Below are 24,278 nucleotides of genomic sequence, written 5' to 3' on the forward strand. Positions count from 1 at the left end.
TTTTCATCTGTGAAATCTTGGAGGGCAAAATGCTTCCTTTATCAGTGCGTTGAACCTGTGCTATGAAGTTGCATAGGTTCAATGCACCTATGGCCATTGAACCTGTACAGTGGTACCCCGGGATACGAAATACCCAGGTTACGAAATTTCCGGGATACGAAAAAATCCCATAGGAAATAATTGTTCCGGGTTACGAATGTTTTTTCGGGTTACGAAAAAAATTTTGGTGCTTTTTTCGGCTTTTTCGCACGAAATCGCGGCTTTTCCCCATTAGCGCCTATGGCATTTCGGCTTGCGAATGCTTTTCGGGTTACGAAAGCGGCGGCGGAACGAATTAATTTCGTAACCCGAGGCACCACTGTACTATGAAGTTGCTATAGAGACTAAATGGCAAAGCCAAATGTAGACCTACAACTACTCTCCATGGTGGTCTTCCAATCCGTGCTCATATTTTATTGCTTCCTTGTCACTTTGAACCTTTGTGTTTTTACTTAGAACTGGGTTGGATAAAGTGCAGCATTTCCCACCTCAGATGTTATCAGACTATAGCTCCCACTAGCCATAGCCAGTGGCAAGGAATGCTGGAGGCTACAGTCCAGCATCATCTAAAGAGCTGCCCACCTCTGACTTAGAAGACTGTCTGTATTCAATGGATCTTGACTGTCAAGCAAGCATTCACACCATTACAACCTCCTTCATCCCAACTCTGTCAGCTTCCTGGTCTGCCTACCTAGCACTCATGTCTGTTCTCATGTTCCTTTTCTACAAAGAACATACAAGATTTTCAGTCCTCATGACCTGTCTGAGCTTTTTCAACAAGCTCCCCTTCATTTTTTCCCCCTTTTGAGTTCATACTCTTCTACCTCTGTTCCCCTTAAGGTTCGTGCATCTCACAACACTCCATGTAGAACTGGAAGCCTGTCAGGAAGACATGCTCTGGAGAAAAGCCGGATCAAAGAGGATGTTTTGTTGTGATGCACAGAGCTGCAAGGGTTCCCACTAAACCTCACATAATAGACCTGCCACATTTATTTTTCATCTGGAGGTGCTGTGTTTAGGAAGGGGAGTGACAGCCTTAACAAAAAATATGGGCATAGAGGAGGGGGAAATGCAGGCAGACATGACAAGTACGACGGAAATTAAACATAATTCTTAACGCAGTCAGATTTTATGGCTGTGACACATAGTTGTATTTAGATACAAATACTGAAGCAAAATCCTGAAAATGACTAATAGCCTCTGAGCATTGCTCTAAATTATACCTTGGCTCCCAGCTGTAGTCAATCCCATGATAATATATACATATTTTATTTCCCTTTAAATGCCAGAAAATGGACTGTAAATTCCATTTCCCTGACATCAGTAAAGCAATAGGCAGGCAAATTATGACAAAGAAATATTTTGTAGTAGCCTTTCATTGACATAAATGAGAAGAAAATGTGCAGCATTAAATGTGATATTTAGAACAAATTTTCAAAGTTCATCTTAGACTAGATAGATCGGTAGTTTCAGTTTGGTCTTGGAATTGATCTTTCAATCTTATGACTCTTATCCAGGGGGCACTTCATTTCATGAATTAACCACAGTTTACTAGCACTGACATAGGTCCCTTATTGTATGATACAGTACATATACATCATGGGTGGTGGTGGCAGAATGGGGAATGATAGCCTTCTTGTTAGAAATATATGCTTCCTACAAAAGTAAATAAATAAACTTTGAAAATTCATATAATTTTCCCATCCTGGCTGGCACTGCTATTATGCAAAGGCTGGAATCACATCCTGTAGCTCCAATGGCTCTTCTCCTCTGTTAGAGAAAATGAGAGCACATGAGCCATGTTGGATTAGACCAAAGCCTTATATAGGCCCAACATTTTGTTCCCACAGTGGCCCACCATTGGTCCATGGGAAGCCACCAGCAAGACATGAAGCCAACTGTACTCTCCATCTCATGATCCCCAGCATGTGTTACACAGCAATGCCTTGCTCTAATGGTGGAGGTGACAAATAGTTATCCTGACCAGCAGCTATTGATCGTCCCATCCTGCACCAATTTGTAAAGTTATCCAAGTTATATAATAATAATAATAATAATAATAATATTTATTTGTATACCGCCCTCTGGCAAACCAATCCGGGCAGGACAAAGGAACTGTTAAATGGATCTGTAATTGGTTGACCGGCCGAACCCAAAGGGTGCTCAACAATGGCTCCTTTTCATCCTGGAGAAAAATGACCAGTGGGGTCCCACAGGGCTCTGTCCTGGGCCCAGTGCTATTCAACATCTTTATCAATGACCTGGATGACAGAATTGGGAGCATACTTATCAAATTTGCAGATGATACCAAATAAAGGGGAATAGCTAATACCCCAGAGGACAGGATCAAGATTCAAAATGACCTGAATAGACTAGAAAGCTGGGCCAAAGCTAACAAAATGAAATTCAACACGGAGAAATGTAAGGTATTGCACTTAGGGCGGAAAAATAAAATGCACAGATATATGATGGGTGACACCTGGCTGACTGAAACTACGTGTGAAAGGGATCTAGGAGTCCAAGTAGACCACAAGTTGAACATGAGTGAACAGTGTGATGTGGCAGCTAAAAAGGCCAATGCTATTTTAGGCTGTATCAATAGAAGTATAGTGTTTAGATCAAGAGAAGTAATAGTGCCACTGTATTCTGCTTTGGTCAGGCCCCACCTAGAATATTGTGTCCAGTTCTGGGCGCCACAATTCAGAAAGGACATTGAGAAACTGGAGCGTGTCCAAAGGAGGGCGACAAAAATGGTGAAGGGTCTGGAAACCATGCCCTATGAGGAATGACTTAGGAAGCTGGGGATGTTTAGCCTGGAGAAAAGAAGGTTAAGAGGTGATATGATCGCCCTGTTTAAATATTTGAAGGGATGTCATATTGAAGAGGGAGCAAGTTTGTTTTCTGCTGCTCCAGAGAACAGGACCCGGAACAATGGATGCAAGCTACAGGAAAAGAGATTCCACCTGAACATTAGGAGGAACTTCCTGACAGTAAGGGCTGTTCGACAATGGAATGCACTCCCTCGGAGGGTGATAGAGTCTCCTTCCTTGGAGGTCTTTAAGCAGAGGCTGGATGGCCATCTGTCAGGGATGCTTTGATTTGGATTTCCTGCATGGCAGGGGGTTGGACTGGATGGCCCTAGTGGTCTCTTCCAACTCTATGATTCTATGATTCTATGGTTAACAACAGTAAAATATAAAATATGACAATTAAAAACACTTTATCCCTCCCCCCCTTAAGACAGTATTAAACAGTATAACATATTAAAACACAATATCAATGCATAAAAACAACAATTAAAAACTAAAAACCCTGATATCCCTCTGTTGATCCTCGACCATCACTAAGATGGGGCCACGGGAGAAATGAGGGAATCAGGGAACCTGGGCCGGGATGGTTAATCTGGAAAGGCCTGCCGGAAGAGATCCGTCTTGACCGCTTTTTTAAAGCTGTCTAATGATGTTATCTGACGGATCTCATCTGGCAGGTCGTTCCAGAGTTTGGGGGCGACAGCAGAGAACTCCCTCTGGGAGGTCGCCGCAAGCCTAGATTTTAAAGGCTGTAGTAAGTTCCTCCCAGAGGACCGGAGAGTGCGGGGAGGATTGTACGGGAGGAGGCGGTCTCTAAGATAGCTTGGACCCAAGCCATTTAGGGCTTTAAAGGTGATAACCAACACCTTGTACTGGGCCCGGAAGCTGATAGGCAGTCAGTGGAGGGACCTCAAAACCGAAGTAATGTGGTCCCTCCTAGATGTTCCTGAGACAAGCCTGGCTGCCATATTTTGAACCAGCTGTAATTTCCGAGTCAAGCACAGGGGTAGCCCCATGTAGAGTGCATTACAGAAGTCAAGGCGTGAGGTTGCCAGCGCGTGCACAACCGTCTCAAGATCCCTTACTTCCAGAAAAGGGCGCAGCTGGCGTATCAGCCGAAGCTGATAACAGGCACTCCTGACCGTCGCATTTACCTGATTTGTCATCAGGAGCGACGAGTCAAGGAGCATCCCCAGACTGCGAACACAGTCGCTGGAGGAGAGTGTTACCCCATCCAGGACTGGAGGTTGCAACCCAATTCTTGGTTTCGGGGCCGCTACCATGAGCACCTCCGTCTTGTCTGGATTCAGTTTCAATCTGTTTTTCCTCATCCAGCCCATTACCGCCTGAAGACATTCATTGAGAGAAGAGATGCCATCGGAATTCGAGGCCGACGAACGAGATACAGAGAAATAGATTTGGGTGTCATCAGCGTACTGATAACATCCAGCACCATGACTCCGTATTATCTCACCCAGCGGCTTCATATAGATGTTAAATAACATCGGGGACAAAATAGCCCCCTGAGGAACCCCACAAGTGAGTTACCTCTTACTGGAGCTACAGTCCCCGAGTAGCACCCTCTGAGACCTGCCCGAGAGGAAGGACCGGAACCACTGCAAAGCAGTGCCCCCGATACCTAACCCCCTCAGGCGGTCCAAGAGGATGCTGTGATCTATAGTATCAAAAGCCGCTGAGAGGTCTAAGAGCACCAACAGGGTTACACTCCCCCTGTCAATGCTCAGACACAGATCGTCGGTCAAGGCAACCATGGCAGTCTCAAACCCAAAGCGTGTCCTAAAGCCAGTTTGAAATGGATCTAGATAATCAGTTTCATCCAAGACAGCTTGGAGCTGAAGGGCAACCGCCCTCTCGATCACCTTGCTCAAAAATGGCAGCAATGACACCGGCCTATAATTCCTCATATCCAGGGGGTCTAGGGAAGGTTTTTTCAGGAGTGGCCTAACCGCCGCTTCCTTTAAACAAGATGGAACATGTCCTTCCCTGAAGGATGCACCGATGATATCCGTGAGGAATCTCATCAATGCATCTCCCCCCCCGGACGGCCAGCCATGATGGGCAAGGGTCGAGAGGGCAAGTTGTCTTTCTCACCTTACCAAGCAGCTTATCCACGTCATCAGTACTCACAGATTGGAGCTGATCCAGTATGACTACATCAGCAGAGTCACTGGACGCCTCGCCTGTCAACTCTGTTTCAACGGTGGCATCTAAGTCGGCTCTTATCTGAGAGATTTTGTCTGCAAAGAAGTTGTTAAACGCGTCACAGCAGGCCATCATCAGGTTAAGTAAGGGATTTGGCGCAGGGGGCACCTGCGTCATTTCCCTCACCACCTTAAACAGCTCTGCTGGACGGGACTCTGCAGATGCAATACGTGCAGAGGAGAAGGCTCTCTTCGCTGCACGTATTGCCTCCCAATAGGAACGAAGAAAGTTCCTATGGCGAGTTCTGTCAGATAAGAGTCGAGTCTTCCGCCACCTGTGCTCTAGCCGTCATCCAAACCGCTTCATCTTCCTCAGCTCTGGTGTGAACCAAGGCCTCTGATTTGGGGCGGGATGGCAAGGGCGCTTGGGAGCGATCGTGTTGATAGCCCTGGTAAGACCTGGTGTTCCAGGTATTGACCAGGGCATCGACAGGATCACCGGCATTCCCAACCATTAAACCCTCCAAGGCTGTCTGGAATCCAATGGGCTCCATCAGCCTTCGAGGGCAGACCATTCTAATAGGTCCGCCACCCCTGGTGGGGCAGATATTGGCTCTAAGTTTCATCTTGACCAGGAAATGATCCGTCCATGACAATGCGGAGGTACTTACCACCTCCGCCCATGGATATTCCTGTTCCGTACTGAAGACCGCATCGAGTGTATGACCCGCGCAATGTGTAGGCCCGTTGACCAATTGGGATAGGCCCATGTTTGTCATGGTATCCATGAACTCCCGAGCCGCGCCTGTTAAGCTGGTCTCGAGCGGGATGTTGAAGTCCCCCAAAACTAAAAGTCTGGGGGTCTCCAACAGCAGCTCAGAGACCAGCTGTGTCAGCTCAGTCAGGGAGTCTGCTAGACAACGGGGTGGCCGGTAGACTAGCAAAATCCCCAATCTATCCCTTGGCAGCCATCAGGACCAAGCTGTGCAACCTTTTAATGCAACCTGTCCTGCATCTTCTAACTAGCTTCCTATCCTCACAAGTATTTTGTAGTGGAAGATGTTATCCCATTATCAGTGTTCATGTGAAATTCACCTGTTCTGGTAGTCTGTGTACATAAAAGTTGAGTGGGGAACATCAGTTTCTCTTTCACTTCTAGCACCAAAAGCTCTTGGGCAGGCCCTGCTCCCCATTTCCCTTTTTGAAAGAGAGACATGGGAGGAAATTGAAGGATGTTGACCATACACAGTATGTCCTGGTATGCACATGAGGATGGACAGTTGAGCACTCCATCTGTAAAATTCCTTTCAAATAGTTCAGTCATCAAAGGAAGGCAAAGGAGAAGTAATCACTTCAGGGGGCACTGGGTGTGTAGTCCTCCAAAAATAGGACTTTCTTCTCAACAGCAGGCTGATTTGTATGTAGCTAAGATATGTGTTAGTAACAGAGCTTGTGTATGTGGTGCACAGGCAAAAAAAAAAAAAATAGTATGAAGAGTGTCCATTATGAGATATTCAGCAGTAATCTTTAACAGAGTTAAAAACAGGTGGCTAGAGGAGACCTATACAACTGAAGCAAATTCGTTGCCATAACACATATTTGTACTCTTTACATTTTATTGCTATGGGGAGTAGGAACAAATATAAAACCTATATTACACTAGATAACAGAGAACAATGGGTGGGTCTCTCAGGATGGATTTGGTTACATGTGAAATTGTTCCATCATTCTCAGATGAACAATGAAAGAACAAAATAGAAATCCAGATGACCAAAAGAAAACCCTTTGTAAGTGTCATATAGTGGTGATAATCAAGAATACGCGAAAGGAACAAAGTATGCCCTGCCAGTGGTGTCAGTATATTGGTATCTATTAACAGATTTCCAAGTATGCATTTAGTTTTTGATAATATATCTGTCCTTCCTTTGGTTAGATACAGTGGAAGACCAATAAGGCTTACTATCAATCAACAGTTAATTTTTTTAAATTCTACAATAAAATAGTCAGTAAATAAAAATAATTTGAATAAGAAATCAATGCTCAGCAGCCAAGGGTACCATAAACCCATTAAAATATGTTACCCTTTTTCATGTGTACTGTATATACCTAAGCACTAATAGAGAATAAAGATGGGTACATCAATTCAGCCATTTCTGTGGGTTAACTCCAGGTCTCCCTAGTAGCTGGTGGTTTCCTTGACCACCTTTACCTTTAGCTAATGTCAATTTTAAGAGGCTTCATAGCATTACTCCTCTCCACAGTATTATTCTAAAAGATTGGGGGGATAAATATTTAGAGGTGTTTCATAATTTGAGGCATTGAACTTCTGCTTATCTGGCTTGTGAATAATTCTGCCACTGTTAAAACTTTAATCAGCATTGAAAGCAGACTGTTAGCTGGATGAAAATGGGTTTCCATAAAACCATGGGGAGGACGTGGAAAATTTTAATTAAGAAATTATTAATTTCAGTGGAAACTTCAATTAAGAACAAGAAGTGCAACTCTGGACATTAATGCTATAATGGTGCCTGTCAATTTGTGCAAGGCATAATTTCAGATATTATAAGTTTGTAGACAAAAGGAAATATTCAGTACGGCGCAGACAGTTGGCTGAAGACTTTAAGTGCATTTTTTGTATGAACAGTGTTAATTAAAAACGGTTACTGCAGCAGTTATTGACACAGACTTCTATCTAGGTCAAAATGTATTTACGTTCTCACTGTAAATATACATTTCATCTGTCATATTTTAACGTGTGCAATTTATTTTCTGACACAGGGATGGAAAACAACTTAATTAAGAGGTTAAACGAGTTGGCATATTAGAATAAGTGAACTCCAAAGTGTGGCTGGGCAACTTTGCTAAACTACAATTGTCACATTGGAAATATGATTATAATTATATCCCTCCCCATTTTTATTTGGTCCTAAGATGTATAATTTTTTGTCTAAGTATGTTGGAAGCCATGCTGATTAGTTGTTAATTTACCTCAGGTTTTACAGTAGATGTTCTGAGGATTTCCACATCAAGATCAACCAATTAATTCCTATCCACTACAAAGAGAACAACTGAACAAAAGGATAATTTCACTCATCCAAGAGAAATTCTAGATCTGTGTAGTGTTTGAGAGGATCATTCAGCAGGCTTTTTGGAGGAAAAAATAAAGGTTGTCAGAAGTTTTAAATTTCACCTGCTTGAAAAATATGCTGTTGTTATTATTAATTTGCACCCCCACCTTTCTCTCAAAATTGGGACTCAAGGAGGTGTACCGTTTAAAGCAAACACTTACAGCAAAAAACATACAAAAGGTGAACATTAAAATGGAATTACTGTATAATTATAAGTTGTCCTCATGTATAAATTGAGGGCAGGTTTTGGGGCCAAAATTAGAGATTTTGATATGGCCCATGGATTAGTCAAGGGTAAATTTTAAGGGCATGTAACAAAGGATGTAAAAGATGATGCAAAGGAAAACAATGTCAAAGAACATACAAAATTCCAGTAGACATTAACTGTTTGTGCTCATGCTAAAGACTATATAGATGAGATTATGGAAGAGGGTTGGTGCTTCCAGGACAGATTATGTTCTTGCCTTTCACCAGGGTATGGTTCCTTTTTGAAATAAGTATTAAAGTACAGTATAGTATTTATATTGACCCGTGGATAAGTCGATACAGGTTTTGGGGGTCAATTTTTTGACTAAAATTTCTAGACTTATACATGAGTATATACAGTAGACTGATCACAGTATTATACTGTGCTATACTTAGCTATAGTATGTACAAAGTTGTAGGGAGAGGAATTTAGTCCATGCTGGACAGGAGATCCTGGGAGCTGTGCCCCCCCCCCCAATAAAAGTAACCTTTTCTTTGTTCAATATCCTAAAGTGAGCCCTAGAAGCTAAACTATATAATGAAGGTTAGAATATATACTAGAAATGGGAGAGGGAGCGTCATGAGGCAAGATTATGGTAGGGGAATGGAGACTATGGTTGCTCAAGGCTCTACTCAGCCTTGAAAGAGTAGTTGGAGCAAAAGGAGGGCCTTGGTGGAGTTAGGGCATATGATTTAGGAAGATGCAGAACTTATTCTCAAATGCTTGCCCAATTTCTAGAAATAATGGGGCCTCTAGCAGGTAGAAGTATGGCACCCCCTCATGCTAACAGTCAGACCATCCATAAAGCCAACTGAAAAGTTTTGGAATTCCTTCAGAGATACACATTTCCCAAATATGAAGACTGCTTATGGGGGAACATACATAGCTATAGTGGTGGAGGGACTTATTTTAAAAATGCTGTTTACAAAACAGAGATCTCACAATATCTTATAATCACCATGAATGTTCAGTGCCTGTTTACTTCTCAGTTGAAATATGCCGATTCCCAATGTCAGGCAGGCACCTGGAGTCAAGCTGAGACAATGTTGACTCAAAGGAGTGACAATACTATACTTTGAATGATCAACGCAGAAGTGTTTCCTTTAAAAATCAGCTGTTGTTCACAGGATTTATACTTTTATTTCTCTTTGCTGAGTTTAAATTAGATGCTTCCTCTCCTGTTCTACATTCTTACTATTATGTCCATTCCTCTTTGCAAAATAACTCAGTCACACATCTCTGTACTTAAATTGGTGTGATATTATTGCAGATAATTTACATGCAACCTAAACAGATTTAAAATGGTTAGGAATCCCTGATTTCAGGTCTTTAAAGCTGAAATTACTTGTGTGTGAAATTACTCTTATTCTTGCAGCTATAGTGGGCGGGGGAATTCTGGAGATGTATTTATAAAAGTATTTTTTTCAAGCTCACAGATACATAGATAAACTTTAGACAGGCAAATACCAGTACTTGTCTATTAATACAGTGGGCCCTTGTTCTCTGCTGGGGTTTGGTTCCAGGACCCCCCGTGAATAACAAAATCAGTGGATGCTCAAGTCCCATTAAATATAATGGCACAGCAAAATGGTGTCCCTTATATAAATGGAAAATCGAGGTTTGCGATTTGGAATTTATACTTTTTTGGAATATTTTCAAGCCGTGGATACTTGAATTCGTGGATAAAAAAATCTGTGGATAAGGAGGGCCGACTGTATTAGGATTCCCAGGTCAACAGTAACCAATTCCATGAAATTTCAGGGCCAAAACCTGAGCTCAAGGTTTGGGGGCTTGTGACATCAAGGTCTGCTATTGTAATGTCACAAGTCAAGGGGCAAGGTTGAAAGTCTTAATATTGCTTCTAGGTCATCTTATTGTGGAAATGGTTAAAAGGGCCGAGAATATGGGTAAAATGGGACTAAAGAAGGAATAGGGCAATCCAGAATCAGAAAAGAAAAACAAAGCATTTTTCCCTACAGCCAGGCAAGTGGCAGCATATTGTCATTAGGTGCAGCAGTCGTTGGTATTCCTGCTAGGATTCACATTGGGTCCTACCTTGCTGCAAGGACTTGTGGAAAGCTGGCTGACAGCCCTTGAGATTTCTGTTCCCTCCCCCATCATCTTCTGGTGCTGTTGCTGCCAAGGCGTGTATATCATGAAAGCTGATCAGTTGCACCGAGACAAAGGGCCAAACACCATGCTATGGGTTAAGAGTTTGGCCACAACTTTAACACAAGTATCACACAACAATTTTTACATATCACACATTACTTACATTCATAGGTCATATCTTCCTCCGGTTGACCAGAGTTAGAAAATTAATGTTGAGTGGTCACGGAGCCCAATGGTTTCAGGACCAGCTCTTTGGGAGACTAGGGTTTCAGTCCCTGCTCAGCCATGGAAACCCCACTGGGTGACCTTGGGCAAGTTATACTTTTTTATCCTCAAGGTAAGGCAATGGCAGACCTTCCCTGAATAAATCCTGCTAGGGAATCCCTATGATAGGGTCACTGTAGGTCAGAGTCAACACGACCTCAGTTATGTGCACTTGAAGGCACATGATACCAACAATGCAGAGCCATCCTCAGAGCCATGTTTAAAATTGCAGCTTGGGCAATTAAAAATTAAGGAACAGTGTGCTTCTAAGTGCATCTTCAGTCCAAAAAATTATGCTCAGTACCAGAACCAAGTTTACAAGTCTCTGTAAACTACAATGCACTATTTTCATTCACATATTCCTTTTCAGCAACTCCCTCTCTCCCTCCCTTGATGCATGAGTGGGAGTGTTTGACTCCCACTACTTCAAACTACTCAGATAATCCATAAATCCCAATGTGTCTTCTGTCCACCACTATGTGGCCTCTGCATGAAATCAGTACATTCACATGATCTTCACAGGTCCGTAGAGGTATTATGCAGCGGAAGCACCAAGAAACATCTGAAGAGAGGGCCATTTTTGGGGGGGGGGGGGAAACTAATATTAAAATATCCTGGATATTGCTGATGATTGCTAATGGTGGGGGAATAAAGTAATGATAGACTATAATTGACTTTGCTGTTGGGAAAGGGTGAGAAACTACTCCTCATTAACAGCAACTTGGCATTTTGTTTGAAACAGCAACAGTATCAGAAGAGAAAGAGCCTTCTCAGGGCCAAAGCAATCAGTCAATCAATCAATCATACTTTGTATTGACAAAAGGCAAAGGCAAGATGAGTTTATCTGTTTTTTTTTTTTAATTTCAGTTGAACACAGTGTAAAGAAATAAAAACAGGCTTTTGACAAAAACAAAAAAAAAGCTGTTAACACCTGTTCAGACCATAGTTTGAAAATTTGGCAGGCATACAAATGAGAAATGTTTTTAAAGTTTAGGACCACCTGTTATAGTGCTTTATAAATAAAGGATAATAATATACAATCCAGGTACTGAAGAAGAGCGGAAGAATACTATGTCGTTATGTTCCTTCTGTAACCACATAGAGAACATGCATTGTAAATCTTAATTTTTTAAAAAAAATCTGTTTCCATCTTGAAGAGTCCCCCTTTCAAATGTAAAAAGCTTCATTGAGCCACCCACTCCAGGCTCAGTTTCTCTACCATAATCTAGCTTTGTGAATCACATCTGTTTGGGAATCACCGTAGTAAAGGAAAACCAATGAAGAAATATACACTTTGTAACCATAAGCTTTGAGAACCAAGTACCAAAAGAGATACCACTATAAACTCTTTCCGTAAATAAAAGTTATTTTCTTTTTGTTCACAAAGGAGTGATTTATGTTTAACATCTGAAGTGATTTATGTTTAATATCAAAAACATGCTACCATGAATAGTATAAACACTTAATAATAAAGAGACTTAAGTCAGTTGGAGAGATAGTTCTGAGGTAAAAGAAGCTTCAAACTATTTGTCATAAGGCAGGAGAAGAATCCTGTGTAACCCTGTGGTGGTCACATAATTTGATGCCAATTCGTGGGATCCAAAAGACTCAGTCTGGTGGGATCTGAGAGACAGTGAGAGGGGATCTGAAAGGTCCAGTTTGAGAGATCTAAGAGATCCGGTCATATTACACAAGGGTATTTGGGGAAGGAAGAATATATAATTTAACAGTAAATTACATAGCATTTGTTGATTTTGTCCCAATATACTAATGTGGCTACCTTTCAAGAAGTGGTTAAAATGGAAGGCAACAGTTTTCCTTTTATAGTGCCAATAGAAATCTTTTTGTCTTATGAATCAGGCTAGAAGAAATGGGTAGTCTTTAAAGTGCCTCAGTTCTCTTTTTTGTTGTTGTTGCAAGAGACTAATATGACCATCCCTGTGAGAAGTTTATATTCTGTCAGCGATGGTCAAAAATTTCATATCTAGTTTACAGTATAATACTGGCAGAGATTAAGATCCCTGGTAGCCGCATTAAGCTTTTGAATTTTTGCAACATTCTCATTTTTTTTAAAGGTGAACCTTTTGAAATTCACTTTTCTTCATAAATGATTCAAGACACAGGTGGCTTTAAGTAGAAAAATGGATTCACCTTGGTTCATCCATTTCTGCCTTTTTTTTTTCCTGCCTCCATCTCTCTCCCCATCCCATTTGTAGATGTTATTTCATGCTCGGAGGGATCGTGACTGTCAAAGTAGGCCCTCAATGACCTAAAATGTTTATGAACATAGATGCAAATCATGTCACCTGGGCACTAGAATATTGAGACATATTGCTCTTATGGTTGGAGCTTCCTTGTGTCAGTCTTCATTTGCCGTAGAACATATTCAGACGTCTTGACCACAGAGGTGAAGTTCATGGAGAGAGTGGAGCCTGCCATAATGCTCATGACACTGTTCTGTATCTATATAAAAACAATTGCCAGAATTATGCATTATCATTATCATTATTATTATTATTATTATTCTTTATTTATATAGCGTGGTAGATTTGCACAGTGCTGTACATAAAAACAACAAATATAAAAGAGTAAACCTGCCTGTGGTGTACAATCTAAGAAATGATAGGATAAAACAAATAAAGCACATAGCCTAACTCCCTTAGTTACATAGACTCCCAGCCTGAAACATCCTCCATCTCCACTTACCAGGTAGCAGTCATTGTGAGCAACAGGGTTTTATTCTCCTGTCAATTGGGAAACAGCTGACTAATGTTTTAATCCCCTTCTATGTCCTATCTCCATTGCGACATCAGAGATAGGGCCTCTGTTGCAATTCTCCCTTACACTGGTTTACTTATAGAAAGGGTGGTGACAGCATCAATCAGCTGCTTCATGATAAACAAGGGAGCAGACCCACATTGATCACAATAACTGCTGATTGGTAAATGGTGAGTGGGTGTTTGTTTGTTTTTACAGTCCATACATATTCCATAAACTTGAGAATATGTCGGGGTTGTGAATATGAACCTGAGATGAATGCATAAATCTAGGTTATACATTTGTAATTGCCTTAGTTAATTCCAGCCAGTACATCATAATAATTCTCACAGAGAGAGATTTCTTTCTTTCTTTCTTTCTTTCTTTCTTTTTTTTTTTTTTTGTTTTTTTTTTTTTGTTTGTTTTTTTTGTCTTGGCTATCCAAGATTGCAGGTAAGTCCAGCCTGTTGCGCTCTCCCAGAAAGAAAGAGACAGAGAAGATCTGCCCTCTGGTGCTTATTGTCTGAAATGTAATACATCAAACAAATACAACAGCAGGTTAGGAGAAACTGAAGGAGCATTCCTGGCTTAAAAGCAATGATCTCTGAAAAGAGAGGATTGTATTGACGAGTTTCTCTCTTTCTCTTTGTTTTGCAGAATCGCAGTGTACACTCTGTGGTGAGCCTGAAGGTGAGTTGTATATCTGTATTGTTAGTAATGTTCAAAGCCAATGGTGATGATGCTTAGGTTTCCTGATCTATTTAATCTGTTAGCAATTGCTCTACTGTGGCATCAGACTCAATGTGGTATTAGACGCAATGTTAAGAAAAGGAAAGTGGGGTGTGACACTGTTGTGTGGTAGATACCAAAAAGTGAATTGAATTAAATGCTGAGCAGTTAATAAGACTGCCATACGACTTGAAAAGACACACACACACACACAGCACAGAACATGCTTCAGGCAGACTATGACCAATTCTCTTCTACAATAAAAAATGAAATTATTTGCTCCTTTACTCAGGTCTTGTCCATTGGTCAGTAAAACTAGCAGTAAGCATTGGCACAAACATTCATTTGAGATCATATGGAAATGCAGCATGACTAGGATTTAATGCAGCCATTTGATGTTCATCTATTGAATTCATATTCCAGCAAGCTGAATCTTAGTCTAGACAAGAAAGAGGTGCTAGTTTCTTCTCCTGGCATCATTATTTTTTCACCCCTAAATCTTTGTGAGATAGGTTAAAGCTGAAAGATAGTGACTGGTCCAAGGTAATTCATCATAGTTCATGGATCAGTAGAAAACTGAACTTGGGGTTCAGCAAGTCCCCCTCCAATATTATATGGCCCCTTGCAAAATCCTCATCTACTGGTGTGAAAACCAAAATATCTCAATGTGTGTGTGTGGGGGGGGGGGGGGTTACTACAAGCAAACTGCAAAATTCAGTGAAATTAAGTTACCTTTTCCCCCACCCCATGAGCCCCAAATCCTGCCACTTCTATTAGTCAAGAAACAGCAACCTTACTGGAGATTACAATGAGTTGGAAGTGCTCCCCACATCTCAGTGAGTAGGGAGGACAAATTTTAATCTTCTCATCTCTGTATGTAGAGATGTGCATGTGGCAGAGGAGAGCAATTTTGTATACAGGAAGATGGAAAGCAGGTTTGTGTGTGGAAGGGAAGGGAGCACACATGTACACTCTCTGTGTTTGTATGCATGTCCAGAACCAAGACCTCTAACTGATTCTAGATGAAGTTCTTAGGGCTGAAAACATTGCACCCCCTTGTTTGCATCACTGTTTTTCCCAGTGCTAGTTCTGTCTATGAACTTCAGAAATCAAAATAGTCAAACATGACAACAACATATCAAAAATATTGGGAAACAAAGTTATATGTTAGAGAGGCTTATTATTTACCAAAATAAACACCTGTATACCCATGAATTCCCATTGCCAGAAGCCAGAACAAGCACAGTCTCTTTTTATTTCAGTGGGAGACTGTAAATTAATAATAAATACAATTTTTATTTATATTTCCCTGCCTCTCCCAGGTGGATCGAGGCGGGAGTACAACCCAATAAAATATACAATGCATAATAATAAATTACAATAAAATTAACTAATAATTTTATTAAAACAAGTTCTATCAAAAATCAGTGATGGAATGGAAATATACAAATTCAAAGAAGGGAGGAACAATATTTCTTATGAGGTCAGGTGGGTAAGCTCGCCAGAAGAGATCCGTCTTAACTGCCTTTATTAACTTAATTATATGTCTTAGATCTGAAACACACTGCAGAAATAATTGAGTTTGAGATTGCTTTAACTGCTCTGGCTCAGTGCTAAGGAATCCTGGGTATTTTAGTTTATTGTGGCACCAGAGCTCTCTGACAGAAGGTTAAATGTCTCACAAAACTACACATCCCAGAATTTCCTAGCCTTGAGCCAGGGCAGTTAAAGCAGTCTCAGACTGGGTTATTTCTGCAGTGTATTTTGAACCTTACTTGCCTTTTAAATCTGTTTTGAACTAAAGATGCTTAGCTTTGACTTCATGCATGGCAGCTCTAGATATTATTGAGCTCTTGGCATGCTGGTACTGAGTCTGTGCCTCTCACAGATCCTTGCCCCAAAATCTCCTACTGACAGAATGGGGGAAATGTGGCCTACAGGCTCCATGCAGCCCTTGGGATCCCCTTGGGTTCCCCAGGAGACCCTCAAACTCCTAGACCTCCCAAATCAAAAGGAATGTGGGTGGTTTTAGCTCACAGAGCACAAAACCTCTGGTTATGAGTTACTGTAAAATTTGTGGAGCAGGAAGGGAACCCTAGCATAATCTGGATAAAGTGGGTCCAGTGGTCATCCCACTTGCAAAAAAAACCCCTCTTACATTCATGGAATAATTGTGTGCAAATTAACAAGGTAGATTCCTGTGGAAAAATTGACCTCAAATCCAGGGGACTTTCTAGACTTGTGCCTGTTCTTGTGTAAGTCTTTACATGAGTTCATTCTCCATGTGTTTGTATGGGCCTCATGAATTCATATTATATGGCTTCTACCCAGAGCATTTGTATGAGCATTGAGGGTTTATATTTCTGCATTTTTCTTACTTGTTATTTTATTAGCCAAACTCTGATACACTAGGCAGGCTACATGAAGTCTTCTGCTAGCTTTTGCACAAGAGATTTGCACCAACAACTCTCACACATTTTCTATTGTTTCTCTCTCCTGGTTCTTTGAATCCAAGCCAATAGATTCCACAGCTGTTGAAAACCATTTATCTCTCTGCCACTCAGAATCTAATCCTTTGGAAATCATTCCCCAGGGAAGGCTGGCTGCTGCCATTTCTGTTTTCTTATCAGTACCATGGGGAGACTCTTGTTCTGCACAGGAGTTTTAGAAGGTGGAGTATGACTGATGGATTTATCTAGCTTTCGAAATGCTCATCCATTCTGATATTCTTCCATTGTATACATCTATATTGTTACTATGTCTTTACAGTATTTTTGTAAGCCAGTTTGGAAGGCTATCTACCTGAGAAGCAGTATGACACTGATGGGCAGAAAATGTGGTCTACAAGCCCTTTTTTGTGCCTCCTATGTTCCTGGTACACCCCAGTGCTGCAATAATCTTTTAATTTTTCTAAAATTTGTAGTTCACCTCTAAAATTCAGCAGCAAACTACTAAATGCATTACAATTAATGAAAAGAACTCCAATAGCCCAAAATTCTGTGATGTTTATTCTGTTGTAATTGTCATTTAGTTGTCAATATCATAGTCAGTAGTTGATATCAATATGATATTAACTATAGTTAAGAGTCATTCATATCTATTTCTTCATAATGAAACTGATATTTACAAATATGAGTTACTGTATATACCTGACTATAAGCTGACCTCATGTATAAATCAAGAGCAGTTTTGGGGGCCAAAATAATGGATTTTGACATGACCCATAGATAAGTCAAGGGTAAAATTCAGGGGCTTGTAACAAAGGATCCAAAGGATCAAGCAGAGGAAAATGATGCTGAAGAATTTACAAAATTATGGCAGGCATAACTGTTTGTCCTCACACTAAAGTCTGTCTGGATGAGAGAGATTGGGGGTGGTGAGTAGTGCTTCCAGGACAAGTTACACTCTTCTCTTTCACTAAGTGATAGTTTATTTTTTTTAAAAAGAATTAAAGTACAATATTCACACTGGGGCCCATCAATAAATTGACTCAGGTTTTTTGGGTCAATGTTTTGACTAGAATTTCTAGACTTATATATACATGAGTATATACAGCAATCAAGCATGAAGAGAGAATTTATTTATTGATAAGGATATATATATATATATATATATATATATATATATATATATAGAGAGAGAGAGAGAGAGGGAGACTAATATATTTTAATTTTTTCCATTAAAATGTCTTGTAAATGCATCTCTTCCCTTTCAGCCCTGCCACTTGAACTTAAGGTCTTTTGCCCAGACCAAAAAGTAACCCCAAACATTGCCTATCTCAGCTTTATATAAATGTTTTCAATGAATAAATAACCCAGCCAATACTTTGTAAGAGATATTTTTATCATTTATTTATTTATTTATTTATTTATTTTTATCCCGCCTTTCTCCCAAAGTGGGACCCAAGGCAGCTAACAGCATATATAAAATACATTAAAACAGCAATTAAAACAATACAATTAAAATAAAAAATATATAAAAATTACAAATATAAAATTTAAAAGATACAAAGTTTAAAATGATCATCTAATACCAACCTCCTCATCCCCCAATAAAACCAAGCCGGCAAGATCTTAAAAGGCCTGTTTAAATAAAAATGTCTTCACCTGCTGGTGAAAGACGAGCAGTAAAGGGGCCAGCCTAGTCTCCCGTGGAAGGGAGTTCCAGAGGGTGGGAGCAGCCACTGAGAAGGCTCTCTCTCGTTTCCTCACCAGGCAAGCCTGGGATGGTAGTGGGAGCGAGAGAAAGCTTTTCCTGAGGATCTTAGGGCTCTAGGTGATTTTTATGGGGAGATATGGTCTCTCGTATAGTTTGGACATAAGCCATGTAGCGCTTTATAGGTCATGACCAGCACTTTGAATTGTGTTCGGAAATGAACCTGTAGCCAGTGAAGCTGTTTCAATACAGGAGTTACACGTTCCCTGTAACTGGCTCCGGTCAGCATTCTAGCTGCAGCATTTTGGACCTGCTGAAGTTTCCGAACAGTCTCCAATAGTCCAAATGGGATGTAACCAAAGAATGTCTCACTGTAGTCACATCTAATATCTCAATGAATGGGCGCAGCTGGCATACAGGTTTTAATTGTGCAAATGCACTCCTGGCCACTGCTGAAACCTGGGGATCGAAGCTCAGAGTGGAGCCCAGGAGCACACCCAAGCTGCAAGCCTGAAATTTCAGGGGAAGTGTAACCCCATCCAGCTCAGGCACAGCCCCAATTCCCTAATCTGCCATATTACTGACCACAAACACCTCTGGACCTATGCAGTGATCTTTTATGGCCTCCATGTAGGAGATGCTGTGTATGATTGCATCAGGCGCAAGGCATCATGACCCTCTGCATTGGAATACAGAGTCAGAAATTTCTAGAATGCTGAACCACCCTTGCAGCATCTTTTAATTTTGCTCTCGGCCCACCATCCCACTTTCCATGCAGTTTGAGAATTGCAGGTCACTTCTGGGCTGGGTGAAAAATTTGTCCCCTTTTCCTTAACATAAAACACACATATAAGATAAAAGATAAAGTTATCTCCTTTGACATGATGGTCAAGGGGGTGGTGCTTATCTCTGTTACTAAGCTGGGGGAACCAGTGTTGTCAAAGAAGAATCTGTGGCCATATGGCCAGTATACTGCACAGAATGCTGTTATCTTTCCACCAAAGTGGTACCTATTTATCTCCTTGCACTTTTACATGCGTTCAAACTGCTAGGTTGGCAGAAGCTGGAACTATGGATGGGAGCTCACTCCATCACGTGGCACTTGGGTCTTGAACTGCTGACCTGCCGAACTGGTGACCACATCCCTTCATATACGATTACAACATTACAAATACTACAAACGTTGCAAACAACAAAAAGAAAACTTATCTACTGCTACTTCTACATCTACAAAAACTATGCAAACTACCACTATATTAACTTATAAGGACAGAGGTTGACAGATGACTCCCCCCCTTTTTTTGCCTACCCCACACTGTATCTGGGGGACTTTGATGATTGACTGTGGGTGGTGTCTTTAGGCAGTCATTTGGTAGGTTGTTGGGGGAGATAAGAGTAAGAGTTTTGGTGTACACTTTAGCATTCTTTTGGTGAAGGGCAGAGCTCTAGAACTGCCTCTTTAGGGCTTTTGATGCAGAGAGTGAGGAGGGAGTCTACCCTTAAGGTTTTGCTCTCAATTTAAGTCCCATGACTTGGGAGCCATCTCGAGTCTTCCTTCCAGTAAATGTCTGGCTGGAGATCAACCCTTGGAGCTCAGGTGTTTCAACCTTGGGGCTCAGATGTTGCATCTAGGGAAAGGCTGAGGAAATTGGCATGAGTAACACCTGGCCTCAGCTGATCTGGCTCTAGGTTGCTTCCCCCTCTTGTTCCTTTCCATGTTGAACCCAGCTTAAAATACATTTTAGGTCATGTAAAGTGGCATTTGTTCAACTCAGTTCTCTATATCTGGTCTCATTATTCCATGGTTGGTCAGCACTTCCCAGTTAGTACAGTGGGAGAGACTTTGCACAAATTTGGATGGGGTTTGTCAATTTTTAATGAAAGTCCTTTTACCATAAATAGTTGGACAGAAAAGAAACCACAAAGTTGAGGTTTTCTTTGGAAATGTCAGTGGACTATTCTTAAACGGAGTTCACTTTACTGCCATGTCTTCACCATACTGAATAAGTATTCCTTTAAAAAAAAATACTGCTTAGTTGAAAGTTATTATAATAGTTATTATAACTCATCTAGCATCTCATCCTTTCCTTTCTGTCTTTGCCTCTAACAATCTGTCTTTCTTGTTTCTTTCTTTCTGGTAGAAATCTGATCACACAGCTAGCAGTGAAGCTGAAAGTTCAAATTTGGCCCTGCCTCTGAAAATAAGCAAAGGTGGTTGATAAGTTTCTATATTTTGTTGACATGAAGCATGGGCTTTCATTTAATGAAATGAGCAACAACAGCACCAATAAATCCCAGTGAGTTTGCAAACCCAATGAGTTTGAAAGTACAAATGTGATACAAAGTGCCATTAACCAAGAGGAAAATGCAAAGCAAGCTTGATAAAAATATCTGTCCAATATTTATGCTTAAAAGACAAAGTGATTAAAAATATGGATAGAGAATGAGGAGGAAAATTGCTCCATGAAAAATCTTTGTTGTTTGTGTGTTAGACCATTTTAATATTAATACACACAAATGATATATAAAATTATTATTGCCTTCTAACATTATCATTCAGCTATAGCAGATGCTTTTTATTGTTAAGACATTTCTCATTCCTTTGGCTGGGGATTGGAGACAGTGTAGAATCAGATTTTACCAGGCATGACCATAAAAGTACAATATGAGATTTAGAAGCAATCCCTCTTGGGCTATCAAGTTGTAAATTTCAAATATCTTTTGTGTAACTTTCATTTTCATAGTATCAATAATGAACTGGGTTTGGTTTCAAGATGTGAAAGGTCTCACTTTCAGACCTGATAAAAGGAGCTAGTGAAATTTTTATTGGGAAACTTCTGCAGGCACCCAATTGGGTCAGTAGCCTGTTACAGGTTAGGGTTCCTGAACAGATTGTTTATCAGAATAGAATAGTAGGTTGATGCTCTGCTAAATCAAGCTTTGGTTTAATTCATGCCCATTTTCACCTGAGAAACATTGGGCAGTGGAGAGCAGCCATCTGCATACAAGTGACAAGCTGTGTCTAGTGACATCCATAATAAGATCCAACAACAGTGAAAAACTGAAATTCCTTCTGGGGCCACAAATATTTAGACAGGTGCCAATTTGTACATATTCATACCTATATAAGGGTAGGCAAATTGTGGAGCACATTTTGGCACTACAAACAGCTGTGGCAGGCAACACTGCCCACTTTCACTGAGAATCAGTTGAAAACTACAACCAGGAGTCATGTCCAGTTGCAGCTTTGGGGTGTGCCATTCATTTGATAGTATTAGACTGTGGTTGGGTTGAGGTGCCTTAAGTCTACCATTCATAGAAGCTGCGTGGAGCAGAAACTGACATTTCAGGAGAAAAATGTGGGATGGAGATTTGGGGGCAGCTTAAGGGTCACACCAATGGAATGGAGATTCATGAGACTTGCAAGTTTTACTTTCCTCACCACAGGTTTCTATGTTGTAAAGGTCTTGCTTCTCTTGAGATGAGATGAAATTATTGATCGTGTCTGTATATCTCCAAAACCCTGTACTACTAGAGGTGTTTTCAAATAAGCTTTATAAAGATCTGGTGAACATGAAGAAGTCTAAAATGTTTATACACATTGCTTGAACTGGTATTGAAATGAGTAATATTTAGATAAGTAACACACAGGGACACTCTTATGACTTAAAAAAAAGAATGTCAGATACCTATTGTAAATAGTATGTTACTATACTGAGAGTATTGTCCAGATATGTTTTAGGGACTTGAAAGACAACCTCATGCTGAGGAATTTCTAACATAAAAATTGTTGGTATAGTTATTATCTTTTGAACTTATTTCAAAAGCACTTATTTTAATGTTGTTAGTATTAACATTTGCTTCAAAATTACCCCTGTGCACCTTCAATCATAAAGGTGGAAAACATGTCACTAAGTATAGACATTTGGCTGAGGGATAAGGAACCTAAACTCTTCATATGATTTTGTTTTGTTTTGTTTTGTATCTATTTTGTATGCTAGTCTGAAAATAGTTGGACGGAAAGTATAACTGTTCTATTTCAGGTAACACCAACTTTCACGCCATCTGTGCCTAGTGTAAGCCTGATGTTTCTGAACATCTTGTATAATCCCTCCTCCCCCCCAAAATTAAGTATCTGGCAGCATTCAAGAATAATCACTTAAACATGGGATAGATTGTTCTCAGAAGGTTTGATTTCCACCTGAGTGGTTCTGTACTGTGATGGTTCAGTGGTGCTTCCTCCACGTCTAAAAGAAGTCAAGCAGAGACTATAAGCTGCCCCAGAGAACCCTTGCAAGCACTACTGGAGCAGGGATTAATGCTTTATAATTCCTGGCAACTGTTTACTCAGTAATTTGTTTGACTGTCACAGTGAGATGTGAAACCAAAAAACTTTATTAAAAAAAAGAGGAAAGAAGAAAGGAAAGGAAGAAGGAAGCAAGAGAATCTTAGAATCATAGAGTTGGAAGAGACCACAAGGGCCATCCAGTCCAACTCCATTCTGGCATGCAGGAAATCCAAATCAGAGCATCCCCGACAGATGGCCATCCAGCCTCCGTTTAAAGACCTCCAAGGAAGGAGACTCCACTACACTCCGAGTGAGAGAGGAAGGGTAAATAACAAAAAAGAAAATGTATAATTTGAAAAACAACATTCAAGCAGTAATGTGAAATAATTTGGGATTATGAGATCAAAGTATAATTTTAGATAAATGTGACTTCATTTTTGTGGAATTAATCAGTATTTGGCAAACAGATTAGAAGGGTCTTCACCTGTAAAAAAAGGAAGGTAGCACTAGCTGACATCCTCCAATGACTGGACGCCACCAAAAGGCTGACCATGTTGTGTTCCTCACATCTTCTTACTTTGCGAAAACATTTCCTCCATCTGGGGAGGAGACTTTGCTGCCCCCCATGTTGATAAGGGCCTTACTACAGCTGCTGAAGGCCCCAGAAAAGAAACCTGGAGCTGGCTATGGCTATAACCAAAACAGTCCTGATGGCAATCGTAAGGAAAGAACATACTATATCTGCTCCCTCTATCTCTAATGCAATATTTCAGTTTTCTAAACATCTCTTTATAAATTTGATGGTAACACCTTTGTAATCTTTTGTAGATTGTTTTTTTTAAATGTGAAAAAGCAAAACTGACAGATTTACCCATCCTGGCAGAGGGCTCTCAGTGCTTTACTTTGTGAAAGTCAGGTTTTGAATAGGGATTCAAGAATGCTAGTATTGCTGAAGTCAAGGAACTTTATCGCATAGCATTATGATAACGTTCTGGGAACCGAATGAGAATGAACGCAGCAAAGTTTACTGCATGGTTTGGTTCCCATCGAGTTCCCATTCCGACCTCAAAGTATTCCAACAGCGTTCCAGGTTGAGAATGATGAGAAACAGTTCTCAAACAGCTGGAACGTTATCATACCGGAAGATGAAAAGTTAGTGCAATAATCCTATCCATTCTTATATCCATTCTGTCAGTCCTTGTGTCCTGATCGGCTGAGACAATTTCCTCCTCTGCAGTCTTAGAGTTGTCTAACTTGTTGGAAGTTGTCTAGGGTAAAAAGATGCTAGAGTGATGACATCACGGCATCGCACCCCAGCTAAAGAAATACGCATGCTCCACAGCAGTACGATACAAGAATGCACTCTGCAAATGCACCCATTCAAAGGAGGTGCTGTGCAATATAATATGGTCCCGATACATTATCATCCCAATATTACTTCTCTAATGTGATGAGTCTTGTTCCCAGATCGTTCTGCCACAGAACATTTTCAGAAGTCAGTGGGAAGGTTACAGGTTCTGATGCAAAAAAAGGTTACTGCACCACGTTTTTCCTGTCAGGCTACTCATTATTAAACAGGGAGCTAGA

The 24,278-nt window shown here is 40.6% G+C and overlaps 1 protein-coding gene across 2 annotated transcripts in view; it reads left to right on the plus strand.

Annotated features, from left to right (window-relative positions):
* The window catches only part of DLGAP2 (DLG associated protein 2), a 587,254-nt gene that overhangs the window by 260,991 nt on the left and 301,985 nt on the right, over positions 1-24,278 (plus strand). For both annotated transcript variants that reach the window (XM_042444836.1, XM_042444842.1), the window contains one exon: positions 14,177-14,209. In XM_042444836.1, coding sequence (XP_042300770.1) covers positions 14,177-14,209 — 33 coding nt within the window. The remainder of the gene's footprint in view (positions 1-14,176; positions 14,210-24,278) is intronic.

This window comes from Sceloporus undulatus, chromosome 1, assembly GCF_019175285.1.
Source record: "Sceloporus undulatus isolate JIND9_A2432 ecotype Alabama chromosome 1, SceUnd_v1.1, whole genome shotgun sequence".
Classification (NCBI taxonomy): Eukaryota; Metazoa; Chordata; class Lepidosauria; order Squamata; family Phrynosomatidae; genus Sceloporus; species Sceloporus undulatus.